This window comes from Phaethon lepturus, unplaced genomic scaffold, assembly GCF_000687285.1.
Source record: "Phaethon lepturus isolate BGI_N335 unplaced genomic scaffold, ASM68728v1 scaffold31590, whole genome shotgun sequence".
Taxonomy (NCBI): Eukaryota; Metazoa; Chordata; class Aves; order Phaethontiformes; family Phaethontidae; genus Phaethon; species Phaethon lepturus.
In genome coordinates, this window is record NW_010510342.1 from 7,146 (window position 1) to 20,539 (window position 13,394).

The window sequence follows — 13,394 nt, forward strand, 5'->3', positions numbered from 1 at the left end:
CATAAAAAACTTCAATCCCTTACCCTGAAATGCCAGCGATGTCTGCTCTTCCACATGGCAAGCACACTCTGCTCCCCAAACCCCATCTGCTCCAAGTCCCTCCCAGGTGTGCCTCAGGAAGCCTGGAGAGCAAAAGGCCACATCTGCAGCACCCAGAGCCACCCAGATGCTACCTTCTTGCGAGAGCATCCCTTGCCGTGGCACCCCAAGCAGCAGTAAGGTGTACGAGGCAAACACAAGCACAGCCAGAGCCAAGCCAACAGTGTGAAACACCCAAATATCTCACTCCATCTTCCAGGTCGTCTTGCTGCCCGAGGCAGACAGAGAACCTGGCTGTCTTTGTCCTCTCTCACGTCCCAGCTACAGCTTCCACAGCACCTTGAGAATGAACTCCCAGCAAAGCCTCCACCCATAGGCAACACTGTGCTAGGGCAAAAAGCATATCCCGCTGGGGAAGGGATGCAATCCACAGAGAAATGCCCGTGGGGAGGAATACTCAGAAATCAGAAGGTAAGGACAATGCCCACCTAGAGAGCAGCCCATGGGAAGCTGCCTACCCCCAGCACCCTTCATTTTTGTTACAGTCTCTCAGTCCCTGTGAGGAGAGGGCCTGGGCAGTTCAAGGGCATGGCGAAAATGCACTCCTGCAGCAGCCCTGCAGCCAGGCGGTCTGCTCCCAGCCTGGGGAGGTGCACAGAGGAGACGGCACCAGGTGCTGGGGAGCGCAGCGCGGTCAGGGCAGGACAAAGGCAGCAGATAAAGCTGCCCACGCTACCTCACGTGTGCGGTTTGACAGATGGACGGGAAGGCAACTGGACATGCAGAGTGCCTGGCTGGCTCCCAGTCCAGCCACTATGGTGATGTATCACTTCAGAGACAACGGCTCATCTTCCTGGGTTTGTTTTTTTGGCAACTTAATTATTTTTTTTCCCCCACTTATTTTTTGTTTTTATTTTAATTTTTTTTAGAAAGCATTAAAAAAAATCTGCAGCTGTTAAAAAAAATCCTTTCCCTTTAGAGGCTGGACGAGGTTTTATTGACAGGTAAATAATCGGTGTGAGTATGTAAATAGCAGCGACCCCACTGACGCGGCATCCCTCAGCAGCGCAGCCAGCTGCAGGGACATTATGACTGGCTCGGTTTGGTCGTTGTCACAGACCTGGGACACTGGAGTTTCCTTACACCTAGTGTTTCCCCAATTCCTGTTCCTGCCCAACCCTCCTCAGGCATTGCTTCAGCAGAAACACCTGCCCATCCTCATGGCAGACTCCACGCTCCAAAGGGGATCTCCTCTCCAGTCCTGCCTAGCTACATAAACGGTTTGTTTTTCAAACCGGACAGCTAAACTCTCTCCAGACTCACTGATCTCTTGTCCTTCAGCAGCAGGAGAAAAGACTGGCCATCTTTTTTTTTTTCCCCAACTAGAAACACAGAGGGAGGGGGCCAAACAGCACCGTAATGCGCATGATCTTCCACAAAATCTGTTCGAGGTGATCCATGGCTCCCCCAGCCCACTCACACCAATGAGGTCTCAGGTTAATTAGCAGTGCAGTTATTCAGCTATCTGCTCGTTAAGTGGTAGGTGTTCTTGGGCAGGTTGCCTGCTCCTGCCAACTCCCCCACGACTTCATGTTGTCAGCACATCTATATTTAAGACTGGGTTTTTTTGCCTTTGTTTAAAGGGGTTTCCTTCCCTTGTAGTAAACTTAAGAGTTAATAGAAAAAAGTAATTCAAAAGTAATCCAAGCACATCTGTAATTAATTCTGCAGGAGAGGGCAGAGCGACGCGAGTCAGAGTTGGCACGCAATTCCTGGCTCCTGATGTGCAGTCCCTGGGACGGACAGAAGGTCCCTCCGCTGAGCACGGCTAGAAGTTAGATTTGGAGTGTCCAAATATGCAGATGGGAAAGTGCTTGACATGAGAGGACCACTGTGCTGCCAGCTGAAAGAACTTGACGTCGTTCCACTCCACCCCGTCGATCAGGACTGCAGGGGAGGGTAAAAAGAAAGTTAGAAAACACCGAGTGGAAGTGGCCAGCCTGAAACAGCTTTGCTAAAAACCTCCATGCAGTTGGCAGAGGGAGGCCTGGCCACGTTCTGCACTCAGGGTATGCGCTGCTCTGCCTGGCCACCCCACAGCTGTAAATAGCTGCACACACGGGGGGAGGAAGGCTTGAGAGCAAACCAGGTTTAGGGAAAACAGCTCAGATTATTGTTCCAGGACCTCTCACTGACATTGGAGCTCCCCTGACTGCTGATTTCAGTGTCACCTGATCTGATTTCTCAAGTTTCCTAAACACACTTCATTTTCTTTTTTGGGAAAATGCACACAGAGATGGACATCAGTCACTCCTCATTCTTAACCAGGAGATCCACGCCTCCTGAAGAAGTGACACACGTTCTGTGACTACCCCTCACACTCATCAGTCTCACAGGGCCAGGGCCAGGATTAAGGAGGTGACCTAAGCAGATTCCTCTGCTGTTAACAGTGGTGGGGATTATCAAGTGAACAGGCTACAGGGATATTTTTCATCCTGGATGCACAGCTCTGCTGACAGCCACTTTAGGTCTGCCTGCAAGATGCATGCACGGCTCTGGCACAAAGGCACACCACAGCACGAGTCCTGCCTAGAGGAGCAGCCACGCTCTCACCGCTCTCCACCATCACTTTCCAGATATGCAAGGGAAACAGAATGACAGGGAGGGGAATGGAGCCCAGCCGAGCCCTTGTCCTCATCTAGGGCACTGCTTCAGAGGAGTTCCTAGATAAAGCAGGATTTCCCTTTACCCCTGGGATTTCCCATCCCAGATCTATTAAAGCCTTCCCCCATGCTGGACACATCCAAGGCCATTCCCCAGGAACATCCTCATTATGCTGGCTCCAGGGCATGGGGCAGGACAGCAGGTCAGCCCTTGGCCTGGAGGACAAGACCTCACCCCAGAGCCTGACAGGATGCACCCACTGCACTTACCGCGCAGCATGTTCTGCTGATGTTTTGCTGTGCAAATCAACCTGCTGATTCCTTCAATACACTGGCTCTTTGACTCAACCTCCTTGTCTTTTGTTTTCTTGGGCAAAAACATCACTGGAAGAAAAATCACACCAACATACAGTGAATGTCTACCACTCACAGAAGCTGCACCAAGACTTGTTTGGGTTTTTGCATTTAAACATTCATGCTGAAAATTCTGAGTCTATTTTTTAACTACCGAAATCATCCCTGTTTGGCAGGAGCTTCACTGCGTCAGTGCTCAGCACCATCACCTACGCACACGGACATCTTTGCCCTAAGCGTCTCTACGTGAAGCCTTCCCAGCTCATAACCCAGGCCTCAAAGGGCACCTTCAGGGTAACTCCCGCTGCTCTGCTGGGGCACCAGGGAACACAGACACACCTGGAGCCGCCCCCAGCCTGCGCCCCGTGCTGGGCTGACAGATCTGCCAGGCGGCCGCACCCCCTAGGGGGAGTCCCACATACTGCAGCGGGCTGCGGGGCAGCGCTGCGCTCCTGCCTCCGATCTATCTGCAGGCAGGTTTGCTGCACCAACAGCGGCCCAGCGTGAGGTGGCCTGCACAGGCACCTGGAGAGCAGGAGGGACTACAAAGTGTGGGCGATTGGTGGAGAGGGAAGGCATTAGGAGAGCTGTCCAAGTGCGTGAGCAAAGATGTACAAACTGGTTCCACGAACGCTGGTGGTGTTGAACACCACTGATCCAGGCTGGGCCAGCCCCAGTGAAGGGTATTTTGAGCATCTCGGGATTGCTTCTCTGGTAAGCATGACACTTAAAAAGGGTGTGGTCAGGGGTGGGAGCTCTGGTACCAGCAGCACCACAGCTATGCTGGCCCAGTTGTGACATGGCTGTAGGGTTATCCACCGATGTTCTGCAGCCACAGGTCTGGAAGGCTCTGCTGGCCTTCTCTCAGAGCCCTCAAAACCCCTGCTTCCACCAGGAACAACTCCCAGGCCCATGGGCAGGACAGCTACCAGCAGCTGAATATACTGCCTTGCTTCTTCCTTGAGAACACTTCTCTGCAGAGCTGTTCTCAATTTCTAATGTTTCACATTGCCAAGGCCAGGAGCAAACACAGAACTACTGGCAATATTTAAAATGCCTTTTTTGTTTGAAGAAAATAAAAACTCAAAGCCATGACTTGAAGAGCAGCAGGTGAAACAAGAAAAAAGTTAACATCAGGCTTTGTGATGTTAACCAGAGACCAGAGCACAGAGCTGTACAGGCTGCAAGGTCTGCCCCAATGCTGGTGGTCAGGGCACAAGCTGCCTCTTACCTAATGGAACAACCCAAACCGGCACCAGCAGGCTCACAGGGAAAACCAGGAAGCTGTCCAGAGAAGTGTACCTCCTGGCTTTTTGCATAGCCACCCACAAATGTCCTTGCTCGGTCCCCACCTTTGTTCTTTGGGGCTATACCATCACAGCTGCTCAACTGTAAGGGTGAGAACACATCCTCTTTTTTACAGCACAAAGAGGAACCACCCTTTCAAACTATCACCGTATGCAGTCACTTCTCATGTAGACAGACTAGGATTTTGGGGATAAAAATATACACTATGGTGCTGTAATGCAGGACTGACAAGTTAGGCAGCCCTGCAGCAGCAGCAAAGGGAGAGCAGCATTGCATTCTTGACCTTTGGCAACAGACTGTCCACCTTACCTTTTTTGTTCTTCTCTTTTGTCACAACAGTCATGGACATTGTTGGAGTGGTGGCAATCTCACCGCTGGCAGGTAACCTGCTGACCTGGAGGGACCGGAAAGTGCATTTCAGTGTGTTTTTGGTAGTGGAGGGGTCCTTCTTCTCTGGGTCTCTCTTTCTGTCCATGGGTGGAGCTGCAATCCAGTAATCCACCTGCAAGCCCATCAACTCAGCACCAAGGTTCTGGCTGGTAAAAAAAAAAAAAGAAAAAAGAGACAGTGGTTAATTTCTGTGCAGCACTTGGCAGAGTTCCCCGCATCTGTGTTTTCTCAGAGTGGCTCTCAGTCCTGACCAGATGGTCCACCTGGCTCTTCAGGAAATCAGGCAGCAACATTTTGTAGCAAGACCCAAGAATCACAAAAGCACAAAATGTCATCACTCAGTGATGCAGCCTCAATCACGTTTCATGGTAGCATCTGCTTGGCAGCACAGAACTGCAATGAGCTGAGACAAGCTGACCTGTTGCGCAGCTGCAGGGACAAGCGGTGGGAAAGGGAGCAGACAAGCAGTTTCCTAACACGATGCCGAGTTCAGTGACCCAGCCAAAGGCAGCCCCCTGAGGTGGCCCAGATCACTTCTGGTCATTGAGTGGGGAAGAAAGGCTCTAAGAACCTTGCTGCTGCCTCCTCAGCACTGATGAGTGAATGGCTCTGGCCAGGTGCACCACTGCTAAAATCATCTCTGAACTGGAGTGAACAACCAGGTTTTAGTCTCTCAGGACAATTTCAGAAGTGATATTCTTTAAGGATGATGTTTTGGAAATGCAGTTTTGGATTTTAAGGCTCCTTGCATGATACTTCTCATTTCAATTGTAAAGACAAAGCATCTTAACATTTGCTATTGCCAGGCAGGATTTTCTGTCCCATCCTTGGTTAAATATGTAGTTTTCATGTCTGGGTCACCCTCCATCACCTGCCTGTGCTGTCACATACAGATGAGTGGAGATGGAGCAACGTTGAACCTAAACTTCCTCATTTCTTGATGATTCTATCACACAGCATGAAACCAGAAAGTACCAGATCCCTTAAGCCAGGGTGTCAACTTCAGATGTACCACCTCCACGGCTCACAACTTTAATAGCCTATGCTCCTGTGGGTATGGGTTCCCAAACCACTTCCACCTTCAGAAAGCCCACGCAGAGCTCACACATGAGAGGTCAGCTCTGCCCTCCAGAGCCTGCACAGCCCCCGGTTCTCTGCACTGGCAGCCAGCTGCTGTTGAGAAAGGCCTTGGGCAGACAGGACTCTCCTGCCACCAAACCACAGGGGGCCAAGGGGAAGGACTTGGGGAACTGGGCCTCCTGGCACAGGCTAATGGCCACTAACACCTTTCCAGTCACTGGCACCTGCTGATTGTTAAAAAGGAACTCTCAAGCCAGTTTAAGTCATTGGAGATTAAAGGTGCCCGCAGGGCTCTCTCTGGGGTGGGCAAGAAAGGTCCCCATTCTGTCTCCAATCGGGACAATGGGAGATGCTGTTTAGGGAGAGCATGTGAGCCCAGTCTCTAATTGCAGAGCATCTCCTTGGACTTCCCCCAGCCTGACAATCACAGGATTAGGGATGTTAGAGGGGACATCCCTGACTCGTCCTTTAGTATCCATTAACAGATGTGCTCTCCCTGAATTCACCTAACCTCTCTTTGATCTGCTGACCCTGCTGACACAGAAGTAGCAGAGGCAGACGCGGTCTCAACATACCTTTCCTCTTGTGTGCAGACATCCCTTAGTTTCTCCCTTTTAAATTGACCTCTTGCCAGTGTCACTGTGTACCCCCAGGTCTTGTACCACAGGTTTGGTGGACAACAGTTCAATATTCAACAAACCCACCACCACTGCGATTTTGCAAAACTTGAGTGGCTTACCTGTACCCACCCACTCTCCCAAACTGTGGAGTCCAAGTGCTTCTAGCCTCCCCTCACAAGGCTGCTGCATCGTCCCCCTGATCACATTGCCTGCGCTCCCTAAACCTTTAACTTCACCATGTGCTTCTGGGTACCAAAACTGCACACAAAGTGTTAGACAGCTACACCAATGTTTTGTGCAGCAACGAGTCCTGACCAGGGCAATTCTCTACTGGCAGTTTTATAGTGGTTTCCTCCCTTCACCACTAAAAATTTCAGCTAAGCCAGAGCTTCACACTGCCTATAGGTGCTATCTCCTTGCTTTTCTTATCAGAACTGTGGTTTTAGGCACATGTGTGAATGGAAACTGCAGTTCCACTATGTCACCTTACGACTGTCAACTCTTCCGTCACAGAGAAACAGGCTGCTGCTTCTACAGCCACTCTGACTTTACAGTCACTTGGTCCTTAAAAACATACAAGAACTGTGAGGGATTAGGCTAGCACCCATGTGTATTAGGGTCAGTGGTCTCTTTGGCTACAGATCTCCCCAAAAGAATCCAGTCTCAAAGGGAAAATACCAGCAGATGGAGTACACTAATCTTCCAAACCAGGATGCCACAATGTCTCATCAGAATCAGCATTTCTGACAGACTATCAGAAACAAGGCTGCCCCTTCTAGTGCAAATGTGCCTGCCCTTGAGAACTGCAGCCTCCCCATCGGGTGCAAGCTCCCCTCTGCCCTCCTTGGCTCCTTGTCGGCCAGAAAGGACACGGTCATTCCAGAGGCAAAAGATGTGAAGGGGAAAAGTGATGACTTCAAGTGTTTGCTACGGAGGAAGAAAGCAGAGCTATTGGTTTTCTTCTCTCGTGTATATGTCAGATAAGACAGAAGGTATAAGGAGACAAAACATGCTTTACCTTGAGGATGAGAAGCTGCCTGTAACAGACGGTGAGGAAGGTGGTGTGGGGGAGGCTTCTTTCACAGCAGGAGACACAGAAGGTGGGGTGGAAGAAAGGACACTGGAGCTTGAGGGAGCTGCGTCATCAGAGTCACCTTGCAGAAAAGAAGTCAAACTGTTTGTCTGGGTTCGTCTTGCAGCCCAGCACATGCACATTGGGATAGCTCAGTCTGCCCACACTCCTGCTGCACAGGTTTTGTTCAGGCTCAATCCAGAGATCAGCTAGCCCATCTGTTCTGACTGCCTCCACACTTGGGACTTTCTGTGTTTGGGTAAGAGGCAAGCACAGACATTCACACTCCTCTGGGGTCCCCACCCGGCACCAGCTCTCCTAGAGTTTGCTCCCAGCTCTGATTTAGAGCCTCCTGCTCAGTCAAAACCCAGCCCATTGAACCACTGCAGGACAGCACCACTCCTGGAGAATCCCCTATCTCTGGGCTAATCACAGGGATCTCCCCATTCCCCCTGCTTCCACCCTCCACAACCAAGGCATCATTCCTGTAATGTTAGCCCTTCAGGATGGTGGAAGCAGCGTGGCAGCAAGCAGTGACCCACAGAAGGGCTGCCTCCACAGACAAACTTATGTGTAACCCAGGCTACAGGAATCTCAGTTTAACAGTGAAGCAATATAGGAAACAATGCCAACACACAAGGGAAAAAATGTTCCTACCTAGTAATGCGTATGAAGGAGGTAAAAAAAGGGCACATTGATAAAATGGCACTACCCCGTGTCCATGTGTGTAATCAGGCAGTATTATGTAAACCAGCTTTGCACTCCCCCATTAAAAAAACTGGGCCTAAATTTGTTCTCAGATTGGCAAACTGGTTGCCTATCCTGGAGTTCCCAGTGTTAGGCACGTGTTTGAGACAGATTGATTTTATTAGGCAATTGAGTCCAGTGCAGGGAGACAGGCATGAACTTCTGATGAACTGCCTCCCCAGTTTGGAACAGGAACCTCCAGTAACCACAGTGGTGAATCCATCCCACTGAGAACACACATAAGAAAAATGGGTGTTTGCATGTATGAGTGGAACCTCCCTGGATGAGGATGTGGGAATTTCAGCTGGCCTGAAGATCCTTGTAAAGTCACAAGAAAAAGGACCTCTTGAAAGAGAGAGGCCTCTCTTTCTGAGGACAGCTGCTGGGAGTTGAGGCAGTGGAACTGGGAGCTAATAAAATCCAATTCCACTTTACAAAATTCCAAGACATCAGCAATGGACAAGTTTGTTCAGCCTTGGAAGTCAGGCTCCCACCACCTGCACGACGCAGAAAGCACACACAAGATGGTTGTTACCTGACGTTGCAGAAGATTGTTCCACTATTCCAACCTTCACTACCTAGAGGGGGCAAAACAGAAGAGCTCTATGAAACAAGAGTCCCCTGAACATCAGGAATCCCCAATCCCCAAACTAAGCTCATCCTTACAGCCCCCTTGGCACTGTCCCAGCAGTCAGAGTAGTGTAAAATACGTTAAAAGGTGGAGTCTGTTAAGAGCTGGGCAGGTCCCAGCAGTGTCCAGACAAGCCATACCAGCTCACAACCCTTCCCTGACGTATACAAAAGACAGCAAAGACCCTATGGACCTGTTCAGACCCACACAGCTCTGAATAGCCCATCATCAGTCCCAAGCTATGGCAACTACAGGGCCTGGCTGTGACACCTGTGGGAATAGGGCAGGGAAAGGAACATAAATATCCCTTCAGCATTGCTTTGATGCACTTGCTAATTACAGACATATTGCTTCTACCACACAAGTGCAGCCACTTCTAGCGTGCAGCATAGTTGGGGTTTGCTAGGAAACCACAAAAGCAACAAAGTACAGTTTCTGATCAGCGTTTTCCAGTCTCCAAACAAGGGATGTGTCTGGCAAACACGATAAAGCTCCTGGCAAAGCCTGTGGGCACAGACATGGATAAACCATCACATGGACGGATCAGGACAATCCCAATCACACTGTAGTAAGAATACAAATATGTTCTGATATGGCCAACCAGCAGTTAGTACATTTAGGTTAATGTTAAATGCCAGCTGGTAATAATTTGTGGAATAGAGCATGCTACAAACACAAGCTCCCAAGAACAGACTATGCCTAGAAAGATAAAATGACCCTTGGTGACGTAAAAGCAGGGACCTTCTGTAGCGATAATCTGCTAGGGTACACAGGCATCATTACTCCTGATGCTGCAGAAGAGAGACCCTTCTTAAGGTCCTTAAACTTGTAACCAAAGTTAACGTCTACATAAATGTTGATAAATGGGAAAGAGCTGCAAAGGAATCTCAAGTCAATAAAACCTGCTTTAGACAAAGAAATGATGTCACGCAACCTATTTAGTCTGAAAACAGAAGATGGTTAAGTTCAGACATGACCATGTCTAGACCACATCTCTAGGGAGCACATTTCTGTGCTAAAGGACCTAATCATTAGAAGCAAAACACTTTTCAGTTCAGCGTGGGGGGATGTATCCTCAACACTAGATCTTGGGAGAGCTGTCAGGCTCTCTGGTGGTTTCTCTGTTAGCTCTAGTCTTAGAAAAGCCATTGTGAACTCAGCAGTGTGTGCAGAGCCTCCCTGAAGGGGCACTAGCTTGGAAGAAGGGGGCTGCAGCTCAGTTTGGTCAGTCTCCATCTAAAGGGCAACAAGTCAGGCTCTGGAGTCCAGCAGCCATTTGTGCTATACGTGCTAAATGCCAAGAGGATGTTTCACAGACTGTAACTAGCTGTGAGCAAGAGGCGGCAAGGCAGACGAGTTAGGGGAACAACAAACAACACAGAAAACTGCCTATGGGCACCTTGATCTGCAATCCAGACAGGAAATCTCTTTTGGCCTTTTCCCCCTTGCTGGCTGACTGAAGGTGCTCGAGTTCAGACACATGGAAGGAAGACAAGATTGAACACTTTACCTTGCCTCTACTCAGGGAGACACTTGAGACTGCTGCAGTCCCAACAATGCCATCCAGGAACGCTGTAGCAGCCAGCCTCCTTTCCCTTCAGGAAGGAGGTGCATCCTGTTAACTCTCCTGGCAACTGGCTGTTGGCACAACACAGGTGTATGACCACGCAGCCTCACTGCCAACCCCAGCTTTCACGTCCAACTGGCCCCTCGAGAGGCTCCGCTCCCATCACTTCAGAGCTTGGCTGAGCAGCATGGCACTCCCTGCTCGCTCCTGGGTCAAAGACTGTGCACAACCCAGCTGCAGCACATCAGTTTTCACACCCTAAAAGCCAGAGTCCAGCCAACATCATAAGTCACAAACCCAAACGTCGCTGGCTCCCTCTCCTCCTTGGCCAACAGCTCCAAGCAGGCTGCAGCTGAGGCAAAGAGCTTCAGTGTTCATGTTCAGCCTCAGTCTTTGTGAGATGCCTGCCATTGGCCTTTCAGAGTCTCTTCAGATGTGCTTCACAGGGAATTACTGTGGCAGGAACACTTCAGCAGCACTGATTTGACCCTCACCACCAGCTGACATAGGAAGTCAGTCTGTGCTTTCAAGGCAAGTGCTTTTGGGGATTGGCAGTGTTATGCACACACAGCTGCTCACTCTTCCCACTTTCAGACAGTCAAATCCAGACTGGAAAAGCATTGCTAACATCACAACAATGATCATTTTAAAGCAACTGGAGAAACATCTGGAGCCCCATTTGCTTGGACATCACATTGAACTAAATCAGCCTCAAAGAAAAGCTTTGCAGAGCCTAGCAGCTACAGTGAGACGAGTCCAGGTGCTTCCAAGCCCTTCTGGGGTTTTCCTGTTATTGGGAAAGGTGAAACAGCTGTTTCATAACGACAGTTCTTCACCAGCAATCGCAGTTCATGGGAGGGACAAGATTACAGCAAAGCTCATCAGCAGGGAACAAATCGGGAAGATGTGTCTCTGCTTTAGCAAGGCATCTTTCCTTCAACAAACACAAGTAGATTGTTGTCACAGGAGCACTGCAGAGACACACTCTCACTCTGAAGAGACACCAGAGTGAAAGCAGGGTCAGCCTGAGGGCAATAGAGACTAAGCTCTTTAAACGTCTTGGGATTTCAGATTAGCTCTGACGCACTGACAGGGATACAAATGGGAACGCACACAAGTCAGCTTAACACAGAGAAGGCAGAACAAGGCAGCCAGCATGCAAGAAAGAGAAGGTACAAGAGAGCAAGAAAAAACTGTGAAGACATCCAGTAGCTGAAGAACAGTCAGGGGACACTGGCCTCAGGTCAATGACTTTATACCTAAAACTTAATGAACCGAAGAGCACGATCAAATAAGGGGAGTGAAGCTAGAAAACGCAAAGTACACAGTGCACAAAATACACTGACAGAAGCACAAACACAGCCCTGCCTAGATACCTCGCACTCGGTCACCTGAGCTGGGAACATGTAAAGATAAGGACAGGAGGAAAAGCCAGACACTACTACCCAAAGATACATATTCACATATAAAATGTATTGAATAGCGACTGCCTCAGACTCAAACCTAACAGTGGTATAAATTATCCCCCTGGTGGGATGTACTCTCCACTTCAAGAGTGGATGGGATATTAAGACAACTGGAGGACGTTCATGACAAGCATACAGAAGACTGAGACAGGAATAGCAAATTTGGCCAAATCAATCTCCCAGAGCAATGCTGGGCACAGCAACCCTGAGATCAGGTTTCCATGAACGCACCACCCTCCTCTGCACATGGCCCAGCAGCAATTCTCCACCAACTAGGTGCTCTGGTCTGCAGCAAAGACAGGCTGTGGATTCAGCGCCACACCTTCCTTTCGCTACTGAATGAACAAGGCAATAGCAAGGCTACAGCGCCTGCGTCAGTACTGGCAGGCATGCAGCACAGAGCTGCTCAGAGCCAGCTGCTTGGAAGGTAAAATACACCTAGTAGTTTGTTGAGGGATCTTTGAAGTTTGCTTACGTACCAGGCAGTTGCATCCAACCATCAGATGCTCATGCTGACACTCTACCTTAGAGCACCCAGTGCTCCAGAAACCAGGTAAGTTTGTGTTAACACTTGTGGACGCATTCTACCTGGCTTGAGACAGCGTAACTATGATAACACTCACCCCAACAAAGGGAATGAACTTCTGCGAAGATTCTTCATCAGGGCTAAAGGCAAAGAGAAGAAGAGTTGTTAATAGCTTGCTTCCGCACTGGGCACAATACTCACTTTGTATCTTGCATTCAAGCATGCAGCAGGGACGGACAGTATGCAAGCGCCAGTCCAATGTCTCCTCTCAAGGCCCCCTGCCAGCACGCTAAGAATCTGCATGGGTGGGGAAGAGCACGCAGCTTACGGCACATCTCTCGGGGGAAAGGTCTCTTCCTCCCTCCCTCACGCTCAACAGAGAAACATGCTTTAATGGCATGGCAGTCATTACAGACACACGACCTCCTACTGCAAGGAAATGGATCTGTGCCACAACAACACGGAGAACTGTGCGTTACTTACTAGTACCTGAAGCGCTCTGCACGCATGGCCTTCACGCGTCCCACCTTTGGAGTCATGTGCCATACCTTGCATATCCCAGCATCGCTAAAGCAGTTAGCCTGCCACGGGGTTACAAGCCGTGACACGTGGTTATTTGTATAGCACTAGCAAGTACGTACACACACACACTCACGCACAGAGAGACATGTTCCCTGCCACTGGGAGCTTGCAGTCCCTCAGACAGCCACACTAGATAGGTCGGGCTCCAGAGCACACCAGGTTGATCAGGACACCAACTCAAGAACAGAAAACAGCTAAACCAAACAAAACACAGGCCATGTCCCAGAAACAGCTGAAGACAACACTACACATGTTTTGAAAGCAGGAAGGCATCAGCCCCTCCTGATCCAGTCCTGCCCAGGATTCAGAAACCAAAGGGTGGAGAAGGGCCAGCAACAAAGGCCAGAGT

General features: G+C 49.8%; 1 protein-coding gene across 1 annotated transcript in view; it reads right to left on the reverse strand.

The window, feature by feature from the left end:
- Positions 1-1,309: 1,309 nt before the first annotated feature.
- PACS2 (phosphofurin acidic cluster sorting protein 2) overlaps positions 1,310-13,394 on the reverse strand; it is a gene marked incomplete at its 5' end in the record, with an annotated part of 48,097 nt that continues 36,012 nt past the window's right edge. Inside the window, 6 exons of the mRNA XM_010296756.1 lie at positions 1,310-1,986; positions 2,973-3,086; positions 4,674-4,900; positions 7,473-7,608; positions 8,809-8,851; positions 12,561-12,603. Of these exons, the coding sequence (XP_010295058.1) occupies positions 1,868-1,986; positions 2,973-3,086; positions 4,674-4,900; positions 7,473-7,608; positions 8,809-8,851; positions 12,561-12,603 (682 nt within the window). The remainder of the gene's footprint in view (positions 1,987-2,972; positions 3,087-4,673; positions 4,901-7,472; positions 7,609-8,808; positions 8,852-12,560; positions 12,604-13,394) is intronic.